Here is a 21,029-nt window from a genome sequence, read left to right as displayed (position 1 = left end):
GGCGCTGGCTTCCCGGAAGAAGGAATTCTTGGGGATCTAGCAGTTTGCCAGAATCCACCACGATAACCAGGAATCTGTCAAAGGCATCTTCTGATGCCGTCCAGGATACCGTAAATCCATATGGATTAATACCGGAAACGGTGAGGTTTTCCAGTGAGGGCAATGCTTCTGTAAAAGGGGAGAAGGGATAAGAAGTGCTGAGTTAGACCGAGTTGTCTGTGCCGTTTGGTCCAAACCACAGGTTCCCCCCCCAAAAAAAGGGATAAATTAAAATAATGAGATGCGATGCCTATGCTGTGAGATTCACTGGTTGTGCATGCATGTGTGTCCCTTGTTATCTTTGTGGATCGCCGAGTGTGTGAAGAGCACACCATTCATCCTCCATTGAGCTGACTGACTATAATTAGATGGAGTTTGGTGTAGTGGCTGTACACAAAGTTTGGCTTGTGTTATTCTTGGCTAGGCTTGAGGCGCTGAGGATGTTGTGTTAACCCAGACCTTCAGCCAGCTTACGATTCAATAGAATGCGTAAAGTCCAAAATGAGTTTATTTGGTAGCCAGACTAAGGATATATCGCAAGAAGTTGTGGATGCTCCATCACTGGAGGCTTTCAAAAAGAGACTGGACAGCCATTTATCTGAAATGGCATAGGGTCTCCTGTTTAAGTACTGGGCTGGACTAGAAGACCACCAAGGTCCCTTCCAACTCTATTATTCTATGTTCTATGTGTTATGCTACCGCGAGGTTCCAGGATCATCCATCTCAGTATAGCGATCTTGTGGCTTTCAAATTGTTGGGATTGTTGCCACCTAATGGAAAACAAACCGCAGCAAAACAAAACCACCCATGATTTTTGCAAGGGTGCCTGCCAGGGTCAAAGAGAGGAAGGGATCCCCATGGCCCCCATCTGTTGTTGGGCCTTGAATGTCAACCTCATAATCCAAAGAATCTACCATGCCTGAAATGAAGGTGTCGTGAACCTCCTCTGAGACTGTCATCTTCAGAGGCTCCTGATGCCGGTGGGGACTTTTAACATTGACTGCCAAGTGTGCAAAAGCTTCCTCCCTGGTGGTCCAGGAGAACTCGTTCAAATGAACGCTTGTGAGTGTGAGTGTGCCCAGCTGTAGCTTGAGTTCTGAAGAGAGAAGGGACATAATGGGGGAGGAAAAAAAAAAGACAACCATTATTGGTGGAGATCTGGTTGACAGTTGGATGAAGGAGGTGTCCTACAGAACGGCAACAACCCACTCTTGGGTCTGCTGTTGGGCTGCGATCATCAATCAGGTTGAGTTGGGATTAGTTTCAAGAACATTGTCCATGTCGAGAACAACCAAGTTGTGGCCTTCAGAAGCTGTGGAGGCTTTTAAGAAGGGACTGGTCAGCCATTTGTCTAAAATGGTCTAGGTTCTCCTGCTTGAGCAGGGGCTTGGACTAGAAGGCCTACAAGGTCCCTTCCAACTGGGTTATTCTGTCATTCTGGTTTCCTGGCCCACTGTGCCAAAATGTACACATGATTTCATGGTGACCTTCAGAGACTTGGTTTATTTATGGAGAGAGACTTTCCCATTTTCTAAGGTCAGGCATTGGACTGGGGGAAGAAGACCAGGGGGAAGAAAGATCCAGTGCTACGAAAAGATGTATGTGCCTGTTTTGGATCAAGAGTGCTGGAGTCGCCTCAATTAAGGAGTCATGCAAGAACGGCATTCAGGTTGCCAGAAAGGGACCAGCAAAAGCCAGCAGGGAAAAGATTTCCTGCTGTAATGCTGAAGATCCACGGAAGCATGAACCCAGCAAGATGGCTAGCTTCCTTAAAAGGGAAAGAACACGTAGATATAGAAGACACGTTCTCATCAGACGTTCATGCGATTTGAAGATGGCTTTCTCAGTGTTCATACTCTTTATGGCTTTGTTCAGAGCATGCTTTTGCATTCAGATCAGGCATAATCCTTGGGCCTCAAAGATTCTGACATGCAATCGGATTTAAGAAAATCTCCCAGAGATACCAACGACCACAAAAAAATTGTCTGGAATCCCTCTGGAATCTGTGTCACAATCCCGACAATTGTTTACAAGCCAACAGCGAAAGCTTGAAGGAAGAGAGAGATTTTGTTTTTTTTGTTTTTTTCCTTCTGGATTCAGTTCTGGTCTCCAAAGATATGCAGAACGCTCAGACAGAGAGGATGCTTGGGGGGGAAAAAGGCATGCGAGTTTTTGCATGATGCGTTGCAATGTTGAAAATGCAGAGGCCTTCTATACTCTTGTAGCCGATCTTTGGCTTGTACACAAGGTGCAAAGGACATCACATGCAAAGAACCATTTCCTCGGAAGTCAAGATCCATGGGAGAGCCAGACTTCACCATGTTGGGGGGAAAAAGAGAATCAACTAGAAAGAAGATCAAGATACAGTAGCTGTAGGACAATGGATGCTTTGAATCAAGTCCAGGCATGTTCCACAGAGATGCCAAGTAGAACAAACATCGATACATATATCGTCCTAGGCATTATGTTGCACATAATCCTTCTGGATATATGTATCTAGGTTACGCACCCAGAAAGAGTGCAAATGCATGTAGATTGAAACGAATGCATATTCATACCAGAAGGAAAGTCCCGCTCAACAAACTGCCTTAATTGTGGGAACGCAAGCACTTCTATTATTTTGACACTTGTAAGCTCACGCAGGTTCCTAGATGTTTCATATTCCTCCAGATGAGAGGAGCTAGGTGAGACGGTCTTGTAAGGTTATAAGTAAAGTAAGAGGAATCACCAGGAAAAGCAAGTGGTGGTGACGATACGCCCTTAAAAGTTGGAATTGTCAAGGCCGGTTGAGTTTGCCGTCAACTTGGTCAGGAGACCGAACGTTAAAATTACACCTGATCTTAAATTAGTGATGGCAAATCTTCATGTGGCTTCAGGAACAGCGTGCAGCTGAGAAACCCAGCAATTGGTATTGGTGTTATTATTGGCTGTTGTCTAGAACTACAGGGAAGACCATCGGGGTAATATAACGTGTTGATTCAGACTAAGGAAAGCCCAATTCAAGTCACCCTCTGCCTTGGAAAGTACTCTGGGGCATTCATTCTTTCTATCAGTCCATCCCAACTCAACAGGGGAAAAACAAACAAACAGAGGAGCGTTGAGTTTCTGGAGAAAAAGAACGGTATAAATTTAAATAGTGAGAGTGGCCGGAAGCAGAAATTCATTACATTTCTCTAAGTGTACTCATTGTGCTTATTACACGTGTAAAAGTATTTGGACGGGAAAAATAAGGTCTTCTCCATCTTTCTCATAACATGTTAGATGTCCATGTGAACGGATGGATCTGCGTTTTGGGTGGAGGGTAATATTTTATCCCACGAGCCCTTCCAGTTAGCTCAGAGTGGGATAGTCCAGCACCACACTGACCACCTCACTCAAACCCAACTATTAGTGGCTAACTCACAGACTCATCTAATTGCAACTGAGAGTAGACTTTCTGAAAGCTAACTGGCTTTTAGGGGATCATAAAACTCATAGCTGCATCTCCCGAGGTTGCCAACAGGACCCCAAGTTTACCCGTTTATGTTTCCTCATTTTTCCAAAGCTTAAGCTGGAACAACAACAACAACAACAAAAGTTACTTTTTTTCCAAGCCTGCCTGAAAATCCATGCTAGGAGCTGTTTGCGAGAAGGTCTAGACCAGAAAACAAGGGCTAGGTGTCAAGGAGAAGATGGAACGGTGGAGTAGCCAGGCTGCAAAAGAAGGTTGATAATGAAGAAATTGCGGGTTAACTTTTGAGGATTGCAAGGTACCTGTTATGACGGTTGTGCTTAATGCCTGGGTGCGGAAGCCACGAGTGACTCCGTAGAGGTAGATAATAAAGCTGGTTTGAGGGGGCAGCCCTGAGATATGAGCAGTCCTTAAACTGCCCGAAATGTTGTATTCCATGGGTTCCAGCAACCTGTTAGAATCAATAATTTCAACGGTAAAGATCTCAAAGTCTCCTTTGGCGGTCGTCCACGAGAGGTTGAAGCTTTCCGGGGTAACGCCCCAAATGGTCAGGTTTCCAACTTCTGGTTTGGCCCCTGCAGAAAATTAAACAACAGTTGTGGTGGTTTTTAAGGAGAGCTGGGTACCCGTAGAACTTCTGTTTAAGGTGGACATCTCTCGTTCATGTTGGTGGAAGATGACCTCAAGCAAGCATCAAAGCGAAGGGAATCCAGAGTTGCCCAAGCCAAGCTTAAATGCACGTTAAGAAGGGGGAAAAAGGGATGAAGTAGTGCAGAGGTCCCCAACCTTTGGGGCACCATGGAGAGAGAGAGTGTGTGGTTTTGTGTGCTGCCTGCATCTCACGGATGGGGCTTTGCTTGTTTGTGCAGACCAGTTGCTGGCATGCTGCAGCCTGATACTGGTCCATGGACCGGGGGTTGGGGACCCCTTAAGTACCACATCTCCCTTCTTGGAAAGTTGGACCATTCCAAGTTCAAGGAAGTGGGGGTGGCAGCTTGTGTTTCCAAGGGGTGTTCAAGAAGAAAATGCAAGCATAATTGGCTTTTTGAGCAGAAAAGCAATAGGAATAGCAGTTTATACAGGCAGTCCTTGACTTACGTTCATGGTTACAACGGTATTGAAAAAAGTGACTTAGGAGCATTGAAACATGTTTCTATCTGTCTTCAGTCCTTGGATGTTCTAAAAACACCCGTGGAAAAAGTATTTGGGTAGAACGCGAATCTCCAGGTTTATAAAAAAATCATTAGAAAACACAGAACACCCAATTTCTATAAAGGTAATCCTCCCACTTACCACAGTTCGCTTAGTAACTGTTCAAAGTCACTGAGTGACAACTGTTTTTCACACTTCTCACCACTGAAGCATCCCCAGGGTCACACGATCAAAATTCGGCATGCTTGGCAACTGACTCCTATTTACGACGGTCGCAGCGTCCCAAGGGGAGGGTGTCACACACGATCCCCTTTGGCGACCTTCTGACAAGCCAAGCCAAGCCAGATTCGCTTAGCAACCGTGTTACTAGCTTAACAACTGCAGGGACTCACTTCAGAGCGGTAGCAAGAAAGGTCGTAAGAAGGGCAAAATGTGCTTAACAACTGTCTCGCTTAGCAACGGAAATTCTGGGCTCCGTTATGGCCATATGTCAAGGACAGTCTGTATATCACTCCACAGTGCTTTACAGCCCTCTCTAAGCGGTTTACGGAGTCAGCCTCTTGCTGCCCAACAATCTGGGCCCTCATTTTACCGACCTCAGAAGGATGGAAGGCTGAGTCAACCTTGAGCCAGTCAGGATCGAACTGCTGGCAGCGGGCAGAATTTAGCCTGCAATGCACGTTAGGAGGATGCAAGAGAATCTCAGGAATGAATAACAAAAGAAACGGGATGGGAAGCAGAAGCAAAATAGATTAATTGCAGAAAGCCAGACGAGCAGAGTTGAAGCTTTAAGTCCAGGCTAGCCGCTTCAAAAGTCAAAAAAAGAAAAAAAAGAAAAAGGAAGTCATATTCAAGAACATCAGAATGGCAAACGTTTTTTTTTTAACTTTTCTAATACCAATTCTGAAATAATAAATCAAGGGCAGGATGACCTGGAAGACTCCAAGGTCCCTTCCAACTTCTTCTTCTTCTTCTTCTTCTTCTTCTTCTTCTTCTTCTTCTTCTTCTTCTTCTTCTTCTTCTTCTTCTTCTTCTTCTTCTTCTTCTTCTTCTTCTTCTTCTTCTTCTTCTTCTTCTTATTATTATTATTATTATTATTATTATTATTATTATTATTATTATTATTATTATTATTATTATTATTATTATTATTACTTAAATTCAACTCCCCATTGAGAGGTGGAGCTGAACGGTCAAGGTGGATCACCATATTTTAGACTGTTGAACCCACAACACTGCTGGAAGTTCATATGGAGGACAGACAGAGCCCAGCAGAAAAGCATATAGAGGGCTCTAAATAAAATTAATTGAAGAAATAAAAAGCAGGACGTTTTTGAGCTCAATCTTTGTAAGTTCAGCACGAGAACTTTCGGGTGAGAAGATGTGATTGTTTCCTCCACAGACAATTCTTTTCTAACGAAAATATTGAACGTAGAAAAAAGTACTCCCCTTTTACTTCTTCCATTTTCTCCGCCCTCCTAACAAGCTTTGTCTAGGTGCAATACCTTGCCATAAGATGCAGCCTTCAAGCGGTGGGAAATTTGCTGATTATTAGTAGGGGACAAAGGAACGGATGCAGGGCTGAAAATGTTTTTCTGGGTTAAAAAAAACAAACAAACGACGAAGAAAGCGAGGAAAGAGCTTGAACGAGGAAAAAAAAAGTGGGGAAAAAGAAAATACCTGTGGTAGATTCAACAAAGATGGGTTTCGTTTGGTAGCCCTGAGTGATCCCATAGAGGGTGATTGTGTAAAGAGTACTTGGTCTGAGACCGGAGAGATTTATGGACCGTTGTGTCCCTGGAAGGGTGAGAGTCCGTACGTCTTCTGGCTGGTTTGACTCCCGCACCTGTATGACAAAAGTCTCATAGGCCCCGTCGGCTGCGGTCCAGGTGAGGAAGAATCCATCCCAGTAGACTTTTGCAATTGATAAATTCCCCAGCTCAGCTTCTTCTTCTAAAGGAGGACAAAGAAGCCAACTGGATGATCAACTCTACGGATCCAAGTAACCAAGGGTTGACCCTTTCGCTTATGTATTTATGAACCCACCTCTCCTCACAAGCACAAGGCCACGTCCAAAAGAACAATGAGTGTCACGTTTCCCTACGACTCCTTGGCAACGTGGGCGAGAAAGAGAAGGTAAAGGTGATATTAAGTTGCAGCACCGATCGGGCCATCCAGGAGACGTGGCTTCTGCCAAAGCCCGTTTTTACAAGCATTCGTTACGCTTTATGTGGCCTTTTGGGGTTTCACGGCTGCTTTGAGGGGCTTTCCCCACTGCTTTGGGGCAGTTGCTAACCGTGCAAGGCTTGCTCGTTCCAAACAGTTATGGAATTGTAATCGTGAGGCAGCTCCAAGGAGGGATGGACAAAGCTTTAATATTCATGTTACCCCTGGGATTTTTCTCAGAAGCACGAGCATCATTTTTTTTCCCCGTTCCCTGTCTGCTTAATCGCTGACGGCACAGATCTAGCCAGAAAATTATTTTATCTTAAGTCTAAGGAAAGAATGAGTTCTTCCTGTCTTAGAGAAGCCAGATAGATCAGCAAACACCTCTTTGTTTAATCCAGATGTTAGGACAACATCTGGAGAGAGCAGTAGGTTACTCTAGGAGACCCAGGATAGGCTGTCTGGCATACAGCTACCTCCTCCACTTAGGAGGAGGAGGAGGACAAAACAGGACAAAATTCAACAACTCTCTCATTCAGCAAAAACAGAAAAGTTGGGCTCAATTGTAGCCGTAAGTTGAGGACTACTTTGTTTTTTTAAACGTGCCCATGAGAACGAGAAGGTATCTAGAAGCCTTCTTGAAACTCACGGGTGATGTTTGAAGCTGGTCCTTTACAGCAGGACCTGTCCCCTACTTGACTTCACGTTTCAATTTGACAGATCTAATAAAGGTTCGCGGAATGGTTAGGAGGCCCTGGAATGCTTAGAAAGCAACTTTCCAGAATTCTCACAAGTGGTTTGTGAGATGGATTAGCATGGAGCACAACAGCATGACGGAGATATCCTTTAGAAAATAACTCTCTCTTTTTTTTTAATAAGACCCTCTCAGCCAGAAGTTTGGGATTTCAACTGGCAAGGAGAAATTTGGAAGGGAGACACTTACCCATCTGGAGGACGTCAAGGTTGAGGAACCAGAACTTGAGAGGAGAACCAAAACAATTTGGAAACACCTTTGGGGACAAGCACAGCCTGGATGATTGAGCATCTCCATAAGATAAAGACTTGGGAAGATATCTCAATGCATCTAGAGTAGACCAACCATCCTCACCGTGGCACCAGAGAAGAGTGGGCGATTAGCAGATCTGCCAGTGGACATAAGCAAGGATCAAGAATCTCACTTACCTGTAGAACCTGTGACAGTTGAGGGCTTGCTCTTGAGTCGGCCTTTTTCAGACACAAGGATGATGGTGTACTCCGTTCCAGCCTCTAATGAGCGGAGGATGTAGGAGGTACTATCAGCTGGAATCTCAATTTCATTCTTCTTCCCCAGTGGGGTGACGTAAGTAAGGCGGTAGCGGTCAATTTTGGCCAAGGGTCTCTTCCAACGTAAAGTAAAGGCAGTTTCAGTGGGGTCAATGATCTCCAAGTCCTTCGGACTATCCAGATCTGTGTGCGAGAAGAAAGGGGGTTCATTTTTGACTTTGAGGTCCCTGTAATGGGAAAGGCTATCAGTTATAATCTATAATATATATATATATATATATATATATATATATATATATATATATATATATATATATATATATATATATATATATAGAAAGAGAGAGAGAGAGAGAGAGAGAGAGAGAGGGGGGAGAGGGAGAGAGGGAGAGAGGGGGGGAGAGAGAGGGAGAGAGAGAGAGAGAGAGAGAGAGAGGAGATAGATCAAGCTTAAGGCAGCCAGAATCAAACTACCGAACACCGGCAGTCGGCCGAAATAGCCTGCAGTACCGCATTCTCACCATTGCGCCACCACGGCTCTTTGTATCAGAAATTATACAAAAATGAGCATCCCATAACCAAAAAGAAGCTGGGCTTGACAGGGCATCATGGAGAACCCTTGCCTGTCAAGTCACCAAGGGTTGGCCACATTGAACGGTTGAAACCACTACTCATGGAATAGGCTGCCCAGGAAAATAAATCCATCAAGAAACCGACAAGAGAAATCCAGTGATTTGGGGTTCCCCGTCCTGTGCCCCAAGTGGAACATGTTCCCTTATGTAAGAGACAGTGGTGAGCAGATGGCTCAGAACTGGATCGCGGACAGTCCATGGTTAGCCGCAAGAGAAATCCAGTGATTTGGGGTTCCCCGTCCTGTGCCCCAAGTGGAACATGTTCCCTTATGTAAGAGACAGTGGTGAGCAGATGGCTCAGAACTGGATCGCGGACAGTCCATGGTTAGCCGCAACTGGACCGCTGGCATTTAGCTCGATCCAAATGACTCTTGGAAAGCTGCCTCTATGTGGGAAAGAGAAGAGCTACCAATGCATTTCCTGTCCGTGTCCCAGTTGCCTCTCTTCTCTTTCCCACTCCAAATTAAACGGGGGGGGGGAGAAGAAAAAAGCTGATTTCAGTCTTTTTTTTTGGTCGAAACTGCACATTCAGGCTTAATTCTGGCTCAGGAACACAACTCTATCCCCATCTCCCTCTTTCTCTCTGCCTTTCAACTAATTTTGCTGGTTTGGCTCACTTCTTTGAGGTGTCCAACGGACTTTCCCCTATTATTAACTTTTTGACCAATCAGAAAGGTCTCTTTCACTCTTAATTGGAGCCTCCTGGGCTAGTTTTGTGCATTATGTCAAAGGAAAAAAAAAGGGGTGGGTGGGATGGGGGGGGAGAAGGAGGAGGCTGTCTTTGGGTAACCTTAATGAAAAACATGGAGCCATCATTCATTTGCCCACACAGCTCTGCCAAGTCTTGAGCACAGAGGTTAAGCAGAACAGAGAAAGAGGTGAAATGTGTATTAATTCTCTTCCAGCCTTCCAGAAAAAACTCCACGGTGCATGCTACCTTTTTCGCTCAGACCTTGGGATGAGTATCTATCATCAATGTTTCCCATTCTACACAGCGGATAAAGACTATAAAGAGCCACGCTCGAATTGAAGGTCAGGAGAACCACGTTCTCCATCTTATTAACAGTAGCACCAAAGGGATAAGCTGGGAAGTTGAAGCTTAGAATTCTCTTGTTTGAGTTCTTAGAACTTATGCCTGGACCGGCGAAGGAAAAGAAAGCCGTGCTATCAAAAGAAGAGAATATTTGTAGCTCAGGGTTGAACTGTGGGGTCCTTGGTGTTCTCTGAACTTGATGGTTTTCTTGCAGATGTTTCGTTACCCAACTAGGTAGCTTCATCAGTGCTAGAAGGGGGTGGGGTTTGCAAAGAGGAGGAGGAGGAGGACTGTGGAGTCCTTGATGTTCTTTGAACTTGATGGTTTTCTTGCAGATGTTTCATTACCCAACTAGGTAGCATCATCAGTGCTAGAAGGGAAGGGGGTTTGTGGAGTGGAGGAAGGAGGAGGAGGAGGAAGAGGAGGAGAAGGATTCGTTGGTCCTTGGTGCTCTCTGAGCTTGGTGGTTTTCTTGCAGACATTTCATGACCCAACTAGGTAACACCATCAGTGCCATGCTTAATGACATCACCTAAAGCCATCCTTTTTGCCTGTTTTTGACCCCGTATCACAGTCCAATATTCCTTTTGGCGCCTAAAACTGGTTACAGTCCAGTCAAAGTCTACTTTAGCTTGCTTAACTAGATTCAATCAATTGTCCTAAGCCTCAGAGTCCATCACAAGACGTTCCTCTCTTCCGCCCTACTTAATGAAGGAGTATTTCTTACCAGTTCCAGCGTTGATGGTGGATGGAACACTTTCTTTGTCCTCTTTCACTGAGGTTACCCCAATGCCGTATTCTGTTCCCGGTCTCAGGCCTTAAAGAATGAATAATTATTAATATTGCTTCTAACAAATAGTCATTCGTTTTCCCAAAGTATCCCCAAGTCTACCAGAACCCCAAAATGAAGCAGAAGAAGTCTAATACCGCCCAAATTTAAAAATAAGTTTAAAGCAGGAGAAATAACCATATGAAAAATGAAGGTCTAACCTGGCACCAAAGATAGTACACAACACTCATGATAGGGTTAGCTGTCTTGGGAAAGCATTCCCCAAAAGTGGGACACCACCCCCAATGAAGACCTCTCTCTCTCTCTCTCTCTCTCTCTCTCACACACACACACACACACACACACACACACACACACACAAACACACACACACACACACACACACACACACACACACACACACACACGGGATAAGCTCCTTTTGATTCCATGGTATGAATAGTTTGCTAAAGGAACATTCCATCATGGGATCAAAGAAAGAGCATTCAATTGCCAACCCTTCAAAATCACGAATGAATTTAGATTGATGTCCGTTGGCCAATCACTTCAGGGACTTCCCGAGGTCCTACCAGAGAGTGTAACTTTGGAGGTGGCCTGGGTGCTTCTGGGCACTGTGACCTCAGCATGATCTCCACCAGAGAGGGGTGCGTATTTGATTCTGTAAAGATCTGGCATCGTTTGACTGTTTTTCCACTCCAGAGTGATTGTGTGGTCTGTCTGAGAAATGTGTCTTAGATTTTGGGGAGCATCCAGATCTGGGGAGAAGGAGAGAAAGAAATCCAATGTGCTCTGTTATAACACGAGGGACACAGATGAGTAACATGTTAGCCCCGCCAGGCCGACCAAACCGTGAAATAGAGGAAAGCTAAAGCTACTTTTATTGAGGCTGGTTATAATCAGAGAATCTTGCAAGTCTGATGGCACTTCTTATAGCTCAGTGAGTAGCAAAAGTTCCCTGCCTAAACTTCTTCAGATGTCCTGGACTTAAGAAAATGTTTTAGCCCTTATTGTCTTGGGAATGGAGCTTGCTTATCGCCGTCAAAATCATCTTCTGAAGGAAGACGAATTGACGTGTCCCAGGATAACGTTGCAGGATCCAATCTGGATCAGTCACCAGGACTGGAAAGTTTTGCCTTCCAAGCAGTTCGAAAGCATGCAAATGTGAGTAGATAAATAGGTACCACTTCAGTGGGAAAGTAACAGCGTTCCATGCACCTTGGCATATAGTCATGCCGGCCACGTCATCATGGAAGCATCTTTGGACAACGTTGACTCCCTTGGCTAGGAAAATGAGTTGGACATGACTGGACAGGGGAAAACTACCTTTTTATGGATATCCTAAATTCTTTAACCCCACCCCCCACCCCAATATCAGAGCTATATTGGGAACGTTCTTAGAAACAATTGAAGCAAGAACTATTTCAGGTCTTATAAAGACATATAGACATGGTTTCATGTGCTGCCTGCATCCCATGGATGGGGCTTTGATAGTTTGTGCGGACCAGTTTCTGACATGCCAAAGACCGGTGCTGGTCCACAGATCGGGGTTTGTAGACCCCTGACCTAAAATGAATCTCACTGTGTCAGGTTTCCAGATTTTTAATAGTCATCTCCTTAAATCAGCAACGTAGTTCCTCAAAGTCTGAATGCTAGTGAATTGGAACCTGGCAGAGACGTACTAAAAAAACAAAGCAAAAACAAAAATAACTTCATACCTGTGACAAAAGTTTCAGTGATGGGGTCACTTGCCATAATTCCACGCCGAGACACCAAGGTCACTTCGTATTCACTGTGAGGCTTCAGATTTCCAATGGAATACTGGTTTTCGTCTTCGGAGAGGTCAATGGATGTGCGGTCCCCTGGGGTATCCTTGGGCCCATAAGTCAGCTCAAGTCCATCGATCTCAGCTAAGGGTCTGAACCACGTAATGAGGACGGTTGTGTCTGTAACATCCTTTGCTTCAATCTGGCTGGGGGCATCCAGTTCTTGGGAGAAAATAAAGAAGGCAAGGCAAAGATTTCACATACCTGAATACAGAACAGCCTCCTCATTAAAAAAATAAAAGAAGAAGAAGAAGAAGAAGAAGAAGAAGAAGAAGAAGAAGAAGAAGAAGAAGAAGAAGAAGAAGAAGAAGAAGAAGAAGAAGAAGAAGAAGAAGAAGAAGAAGAAGAATTGGAAAAGGGCCATGAAGTGGAGCAAAATTTCCTTAAAGCAAATCCATTTTGAGTAAGTTCTCCTTTACATCAGGAGTGCCCAAACTTTTCAACTCATTGGCTCCTTTATGAGATTCTTCACTGACAACCCCAGACATTTATTACATGAAAACAATCGAATAAATATTACCTTCACTAACCGTCTTGTGAATGAGGACAACAAGATTGACCCCTTGTTGTCAAGGTTGAGCTTCTAAGAGGCTTGGCTAACCTCTGTCGTTGCTCGGCATAAAAGCAGGGGGGAGGGGGAGTCTGGGAAAGGAATGGGAGTTTCAAGAAGCCATCCATGGACCATGAGACTCAAGGTCATCCAAAGCAGGTATCTGACACAGAAATGGACCGTTCCCATAACAAACAGAGAGAATGTGATTGAGCCACATGAACACACGGTGGGTGGGGTTTATGGAAAGCTATCGCTAACTAACCAGAATTTCCCGTGAGAAAACTAGAGTTGATTTTACTTTTCCAGCGTCTGTGTGTGTGTATTCAATAAAAAATGGTCTCTTATGGCAACTCAAGGCCCTAGAGGTTCTTCAGCGTTGAATTTGCCAGCCCGGACAGTTGACATTTGGATAGTCCCATTGACCCTTGAGGTCACTATTGACCAATCTGAAGAACTCTACCTTTTTTCCCCCCCACATGTTCTTCTCTTTCCTTTTTAAGAATCAGAGTCTTTTCTCCTTCAAATTACACACTCCCCTAGGTCTAAAATAGAAAGAAAATGAGGGGTTTGGCAGATGTCAAACCAATTTGAACTGGATTGGCTCTCCATATTGGCTCAGAACATCAGCTTCTACGGCAGAATTGAACCAAACGGCTCTGAACTGATAGAAAGATCTGCCAGGCGGGCAAAAAAATTGCAGGATCCAATCTGGGTCAGTCCCTGGGACCAGAGGTTTATTTTTCTGAGCTTTAGGACTCTTGCTGGAGCCCATCTTCAGGGACCTTCTCGGTACCTGGCTACTCTGTGCATTTTTGGGGTGCGTGGTTGAGCGTAGCTTCCTATTGGATGATTGATTTGTTGATGGTTGGCTATTGGCTGATGTTTCCTTTTGCTGCCAAGTCCTCAGCTCCTAAGTACTTGATAAGCTGGTGGTAGGTCAGCACTCCTGTTGGCTATGAGGGGCCCATCTCCCAGGCTTCAATCTCTTCCCTGGCTGTGTGTTTTGAACGGAAATGTCCAAATTCATTTTGGAGTGGATGTAAACGGTGGAATCAGATCTGATCAATCATCTCGATCCCAGTCAGGAACGGAGTTCTACCTTCCTAGGAAAGATGTGTTTTCCCATCTCCTGGCACTCCTACTCATACTAAAAGAAGCTCTCCTTGATTTGATTAAAAATCATCAGAGCAACAAGAAAAAGGAGAAGCTATGGCCTTTCTCTCAATCTCTTGGTTGACGTACTTCAATGGTTACTTACTAGTGGTCACAATCCTTGACACAGCAGGTCCTCTGGTCTGGTTCTTCACGGCAACCAGAGATACATTATACTGCTGTCCTGGTGCGAGACCGTGTTGTAGGTATGAAGTCTGAGGGCTCTTCAGACTGCTTCGGATGGCCCCATTGTCTTCCTCTTTCTGCAACGCAAACCATTGCAATGAGAAAAGCGGAAGGTAGCCCGAAAGAAAAGCAGGAACCCACGGAAAGCTTCCTAGGCGGAATCTTACTTACCATGCTTCTAAAGATTATCTCCCACCCATGGAAAGGGAAATTAAAGGGATCCCATTCAACTTCCACGGACGTCTCTTTAACGGATTTGAACTTCAAGCCATCGGGGGCAGGCAAGTCTGAAAACCAGAAGCAAAGAAGACTATGTCAACACAATGATTTCTATATCTTCACCCTTTCGTATGTCTAGTTTAATGAAAAGAAAGACTAGGATGACATGACAGCAGTCTTCCAATATTTGAGGGGCTGCCACAAAGAAGAGCGGTGTGTGTGTGTGTGTGTGTGTCAACTTATTTTCCAAAGCACCAGAAGGCAGGATAAGAAGCCATGGATGGAAACTAATCCAGGAGAGAAGCAACCTGGAATTAAGCAGAAACTTCCTAACAATGAGGACAATTAACCAGAGGAACGGCTTGCCTCCAGAAGTTGTGGGTGCTCCATAACTGGAGGTTTTTAAGAAGAGACTGGTCAACCATTTGTCTGGAATGGTATAGGGCTTGTGGACTCCAACTCCCAGAATTCCTGAGTCAGCATGGCTGGTTCAGGAATTCTGGGTATTGAAGTCCACAAGTCATAAAAGACCCCTGGTACAGGATCTCCTGCTTGAGCAGAGGGTTGGATTAGAATAATCCCAAGCTCCCTTCCAACTCTGTTATTCTGTTATAATTGGGGTCATTTGGTAAATCACAGTTACATTAAATAAGGTGAAGATGGTCATTATGAACCATACCCCAAACCTGGAGACAGTGTAAGCATAGCTTGTGTTGGATGTCAATTTTTGAGCTACTCAGCCTCCTTTATCACAAGTTAGTTCAGGCAACACAAAACTGAGTGACTGATGTAGCATAGATTTCCATAATTATACCTAATTTAACAGCATAAATTACTCACTTGGCCTTTAAAGTACTTACAAGTAGCAATCCGGGCATTAATTGGGATGCTTTTTTTGTTCCTTAGGATGGCAAAAACACGGATGAAATATTCCACACCAGGTTCCAGCTCCTGAATGGTGGCTGATGTTTTATTTCCAGGTACCCGGAACTGAAGTTCTAAGCCACCAGTGCTGGTCGGAATGTAGCTGATGAGATATTCATTGACAATGTTTTCATTTGCCCATTCCAAGTTAATGGTCTTATCTGTCACTTCCGTAACCGTCAAATCCTTCGGAGGAGATACTGTTGTGAAGATTTAAAGAAGAAGGGGGCAAAAAAGTGATCAAAGAAGTCCAAGAAGCAAAGGAATTTGTCTTCGTAGAACCAAACCCCCAATTTGTCTGATGAAAGTCTGATCAACATACCCACTAACAAATTATGGAGTCTACTCATTGAAGCTACACTATATGTAGAGTAATCATTTGAAGGAGCCCTCTTATCCCCAAGGTGGTGTGTTTGTCTACCACTGCCATTATTCTCAAGGTGAAGATTATAGGAATGACACAAGGGATTAGCCTCTAGATTCCCCAGGCGCCCTTTCAATTCTGTGATTTGGTACAACTTACCATCTGAACAGTCGGCACCTATAAATCCTTCTTCACAGACACATCGCCCAGCTACACAGCGACCAAGATCATTGCAATTGTTGGGGCAGGACTGTTGATCACAAGCCGGCCCTTCATATCCTTCGTCGCACAGACAGATGCCATCAATGCACTGCCCTCTACTGTTGCAGTCGTCGGGGCATTTCCGTTGAGCACAGTCTACACCGGTGAAGCCTTCATCGCATACACACTGTCCATTCAGACAACGGCCTCGGTTGTTGCAGTTGTTGATGCAAGCTAGCTCTCCACAGTCGTCCCCAAGGAAGCCTTCGTTACATTCACAGACCCCATTGATACAGCGTCCGCGATGGTTGCAGTCCTGGGGGCAGGTCAGTTCTGAGCAGTCTTCAGCTGTGTAGCCTTCATCACAAATGCATTGCCCATCAACACAGCGTCCGTGGTTGTTGCAGTCATTGGGGCACCGCAGTTCATTGCAGTCGAGCCCAGTGAAAGCTTCTTCACATACACACTGGCCATTCACACATTTCCCCCGCTTGTGGCAATCGTTGGGACACCTGCGCTGGCTGCAATCCTCACCCACAAAGCCTTCATCGCATATGCACTGCCCTTTGATGCACTGGCCACGGTTGTGGCAGTCATGGAGGCATCTCAGATCCCCACAATCCTCCCCCATGTAACCCTCATCACACTGACATTTCCCAAGAACACACCGGCCATGGTGGTTGCAATCTTTGGGGCATCTTAGTTCACTACAATCTTCCCCCATGAAGGCTTCGTGACACACACACTGGCCATTCACACACTGCCCCTGGTTGTAGCAGTCATGGAGACATCTCACTTCCCCACAGTCTTGTCCCAAAAAGCCTTCGTTGCACACACATTGCCCATCGACACAGCGTCCCTGTTTGTGACAGTCGTTGGGACACCTCCGTAGAGAGCAGTCATCTCCAGTGAATCCTTCATCACACACACATACCCCATTGTCACAGCGTCCGTTATGTTGGCAATCATTTGGGCAGGCCAGGTCTCCACAGTCCTCACCAGTGAACCCAGTTTCGCAGTAGCAGGTGCCGTTGATGCAACGACCCCGGTCATAGCAATCGTTGGGGCAAATGAGCTCACTGCAGTCCTCGCCCGTGTATCCTTCATCACACACACACTCTTCTTCCACACAGCGCCCCCGATTATTGCAGTTGTTAAGGCAAAGGGTCTGGCTGCAGTCTACCCCTGTGAAACCTTCTGTGCAGATGCATTGTCCATTCACACACTTGCCATGCTCACTGCAGGGCACCAAGCAGACCTCAAGGCCACAGTCCTCCCCAGCGTAACCATCAAAGCACACACATTTCCCGTCGACACATCTGCCTTGATCACTGCAGTCCCCGGGACAAGCCAGCTCCCCACAATCATAGCCGGTGTAACCATAATCACAAATGCACTGGCCATTGATGCACTGGCCCCTCTCATTGCAGTTCTGTGGGCATTCTGGTTCTGAGCAATTCGGTCCTTTCCAGCCCTGTTCACAGATGCAGCCACAAATATCATTGCTGTAGTTTCCTCGTCCGCTGCAGTAAGGTGTAGCTTCAATAGTACCTGTTTAAATAATATAGACTTATATACAGCTTCACAATGTTTTACAGAGCCCTCTCTAAGCGGTTTACAAAGTCAACCTACTTGCCCCCCAACAATCTGGGTCCTCATTTTACCGACCTCGGAAGGAGGGAAGGCTGAGTCAACCTTGAGCCACTGAGAATTGAACTCCAGGCTGTGGGCAGAGTTTAGCCTGCAATGCTGCATTCTAACCACTGCACCGCCATGAATCATAATGCAATATCCGTTCAACTACAGCAATAGCAATAGAACTTGGACTTATATATCAACTCATAATGTTTTACAGTCCTCTCTAAGTGGTTTACAGAGTCAACGTATTGTCCGCAACAATCTGGGTCCTCATTTTACCGAGCTCGGAAGGATGGAAGGCTGAGACAACCTTGAGCCATCAACAATTGAACTACTGGCAGTGAACAGTGAGTTAGCCTGCAATACTGCATTCTATCCACGGTGCCACCACGGCTCTAAAATGTGGAAAGAGTGCATGAGAATGTTAGGGATCTACTTGGAAACCCCTTCTGGACTTTGTGCTTGAGGTGGAACAAAAAAAATAATAATAACTGATTTTGGGTTTTGCTGATGAGATGGTTTTTTTTGTTATAGAAATGGCTACTACATGTTACTACATAAAAGCAAAAAGTTGAGGCTTCATGTTATGATCTTATTTTACTGCATCAAAAGGAGAAGATAAATATAACAATGATAACAATGAAGGGAAAGAAAAAAATGAGCATGCTGCGGATGCAAATGTCAGCGTACTGTTAATGGAATTCTTTCCCATAAGACAATGGGGTTATGGAGAACTTACCGAAGCTCTAGTTAGTGGGTCATATTTTAAGTTTTAGATGGGCGAATGCAGATGGGATTACAAACGACCCATCCTCCTTTTTTTTACAAGAAATTGTTTTTCTACCAGATCTGATTAATACAATCATTGGAATCACTGGGTCAGTATGCGTTCTAAGCTCTACATAAGTTAGCCATAGAGTTGCTAACCATGGTTCTGAATGTCAGTCAGGAACCTCCAGGCCAATACCTGTAGTGCTGTCCAGGGTCCTGAAGCAGTGTTCTAGACTTACCTCATATTTTTAATGTCCTTTGACTTGGGGGGGGGTGTCAATCAAATTATTTATTTATTTCTCATCCTTGAAAGTAATGGAGGGACGGAATTTAAATACAAATGGGACATGACAAAATGTGGTCTATCACAAAAGGTTCAAAAGAGAAATACTACTGCTTAGGAATTCTAGTTCTCCTAGTTCTTTGTTTGGGGAATCTAGCTCTTCTATGTCTTTGTTTGGGGAGTCTAGTTCTTCTATTTCTTTGGGAGTTTTATTTCTTTTTCTTTGGGAATTCTAGTTCTTCTATTTGTTTAGGAGTTCTAGTTCTTCTATTTCTTTGTTTGGGAAGTCTAGTTCTTCTGTGTCTTTGTTTCGGAAGTCTAGTTCTAATTTTTTTGTTTGGGAATTCTAGTTCTTCTATTTTTTTTGGTTTGAGAATTCTAGTCTTTCTATTTTATTCCATTCCACCTTGCGTCTGATTTCTCCTACCTTACCTTTCGCTGTTTGAGCACTGGAGCAGCATCCTGACCCACCGCCGCACTGTTCCTGCAGAGAAGAGACCAGTTCTTCCAATTCTTCAAGTCGGCTTAGCAGGTCCTTGATATCAGGGGCAGCTGCACAGCCACAAGCCCGCCGTGGGATATTGATCCGGTGTGTGAACACAATCTGATTTTCTTCATTCAGTGTATGCTCCTGATAGTGTTTGCCTGGCTCGGATGGAAATTTGAGTTCTGAGTCTCCGCTCGGAGCGTCCAAGTCCACGGAGCAAAGGGAGCCTACGGGGACATTGATGTTGTAGACATGGTTGAAGACCACAGGGTGGTTGTCCTCCGGCAGCGTCACGTTGATTGCTGTCTCCCTCTTCTGCCGAATAATTCTGTTGATGAGTCCACCGCTCGCATCTTGATGGAACAAAAAGATGGCCACTGAAGCCACGACCCACACAGAGAGGCCCATTCTCAGCTCCTTCAGAGCACGCTTTGTAGCCGAACAGCTGCTTTATGTTGAAAAGAAGAGGCTCCACTCAGATGCAACCCAGAGCCTCAGGCCTGCCTCTGCTTTTTGGTTCTGCAAGAGTTAACATGAGATAGACTCAATTAATTAATTTGCTTGTGAAATCAATACCACCACACTGGAATGACCTGCAGGAAGGGATCAGTCGCCGAATTGGGAACTGATCAAGTTTGCAACACAACACAGGCTCGGAGACCATAGTAAAAAGAGGTGGGGGAAGGAAGAAAGAAAGAAAGAAAGAAAGAAAGAAAGAAAGAAAGAAAGAAAGAAAGAAAGAAAGAAAGAAAGAAAGAAAGAAAGAAAGAAAAAGCAGCACTTCCCTTTGCTGTGTCAAGTCATCGCCAGAACGTTCAGCTGAAATCAGGAAATGACAGCAAATAAATTAGGGATGAATGACTCGGTTGTCCAAAAGTTTGGAAAAAGGGAGCCCAGATTGAAGAAGGAAGTTGCCTCCTGTGCCAGCACAGAAACTGGCACCCAATAAAACAAACACTTTCTCTTTTACGAGACAGCTCCTAGCTTAGTTCCTACGGTAAATAAAGTTTTTATTGTGATTTTGCAAGAATGGATCGATTTTCATTCTCCGAGACCCAAATAAAGCGGGGATGCACACAGAGAGACAATCTGAAAGGGAACGAGTGATAAAATTCAACATTCTCTAACTGGCAGATTTTTCTTTCCTCGCCCGGATAATCTCTCTCATCTCCTTGCAGTTTCCAGGAACCTTTCCCATTTAAAAAAAAATGCTCCAGACGGCTCTTATTTTAAATAAAAACCCATAGATTGAAAACAGCAGGTCCTCACTAGAGTGAAAGAAGAAAGAGCTGGTCCTGTTCTAAAAATGGAACTCTGAGCTGAGGAAATAGGCCACTGGAAAAAAGACTCCTGGAAAGTAAGAGAGAAATGGCTTTTTAATTTAAATTTATTTCTCTTGCTTCCGGCTGGCTGCCCTTTGGAAACTCAGCATGGGACGCTGAACTTTTCAGAATTTGTCCTTCAATCAGGGCTCACTTGATGGTAGCAGATCTTCAGCTCAACTGCTTCTCCTCGGGGTCCTTCTCAACCTGGGAGCGTTCAGTTTTCTCACGCTGAGAGCGTATGTCTCATCAGGCCGAGATGAATGGTTAGAGCAGACAGCGGACGTAGCTTTTCCTGCCAATTTTATAGCTGCAGCTCCGTCCTTCTCAGCCCAACCTGGGTTCTGCGGCAGAACCTGGGTATTTGAGATTCTGGATAAACGCCATCACGGTTAGATCATCTCTACCTGCTTAATTGGCATCCCAGGCTTTACCCGCACTCATCTACATCAAAACATCAGAACAACAGAGTTGAAAAGGACCCTAGACCATTTCAGGCAAATTTGTCCAATCTCCTCTTGAAAACCCCCAGTGATGGAGCACCCACAACGTCTGGAGGCAAAGCCGTTCCACTGGTTAA

The 21,029-nt window shown here is 44.8% G+C and overlaps 1 protein-coding gene across 1 annotated transcript in view; it reads right to left on the bottom strand.

Annotated features, from left to right (window-relative positions):
- The window catches only part of TNC (tenascin C), a 38,272-nt gene extending 18,648 nt beyond the window's left edge, over positions 1-19,624 (bottom strand). The window contains exons 1-12 of the mRNA XM_081339775.1: positions 19,073-19,624; positions 16,787-17,499; positions 15,907-16,693; positions 15,320-15,583; positions 14,412-14,527; positions 14,161-14,317; positions 12,242-12,511; positions 11,096-11,281; positions 10,464-10,553; positions 7,991-8,254; positions 6,323-6,595; positions 3,793-4,065 (exon numbers count right to left, since the gene is read on the bottom strand). Coding sequence (XP_081195901.1) covers positions 3,793-4,065; positions 6,323-6,595; positions 7,991-8,254; positions 10,464-10,553; positions 11,096-11,281; positions 12,242-12,511; positions 14,161-14,317; positions 14,412-14,527; positions 15,320-15,583; positions 15,907-16,693; positions 16,787-17,499; positions 19,073-19,535 — 3,856 coding nt within the window. The 5' untranslated portion in view covers positions 19,536-19,624. The remainder of the gene's footprint in view (positions 1-3,792; positions 4,066-6,322; positions 6,596-7,990; positions 8,255-10,463; positions 10,554-11,095; positions 11,282-12,241; positions 12,512-14,160; positions 14,318-14,411; positions 14,528-15,319; positions 15,584-15,906; positions 16,694-16,786; positions 17,500-19,072) is intronic.
- Between the last annotated feature and the right edge of the window lie 1,405 nt (positions 19,625-21,029).

Source organism: Vipera berus (genome assembly GCF_964194415.1).
Source record: "Vipera berus genome assembly, chromosome: 15".
In the NCBI taxonomy this organism is placed as follows: domain Eukaryota; kingdom Metazoa; phylum Chordata; class Lepidosauria; order Squamata; family Viperidae; genus Vipera; species Vipera berus.
Note: the sequence above shows the minus strand (reverse complement) of the source record. Positions and strands in the feature narration are given on the sequence as shown.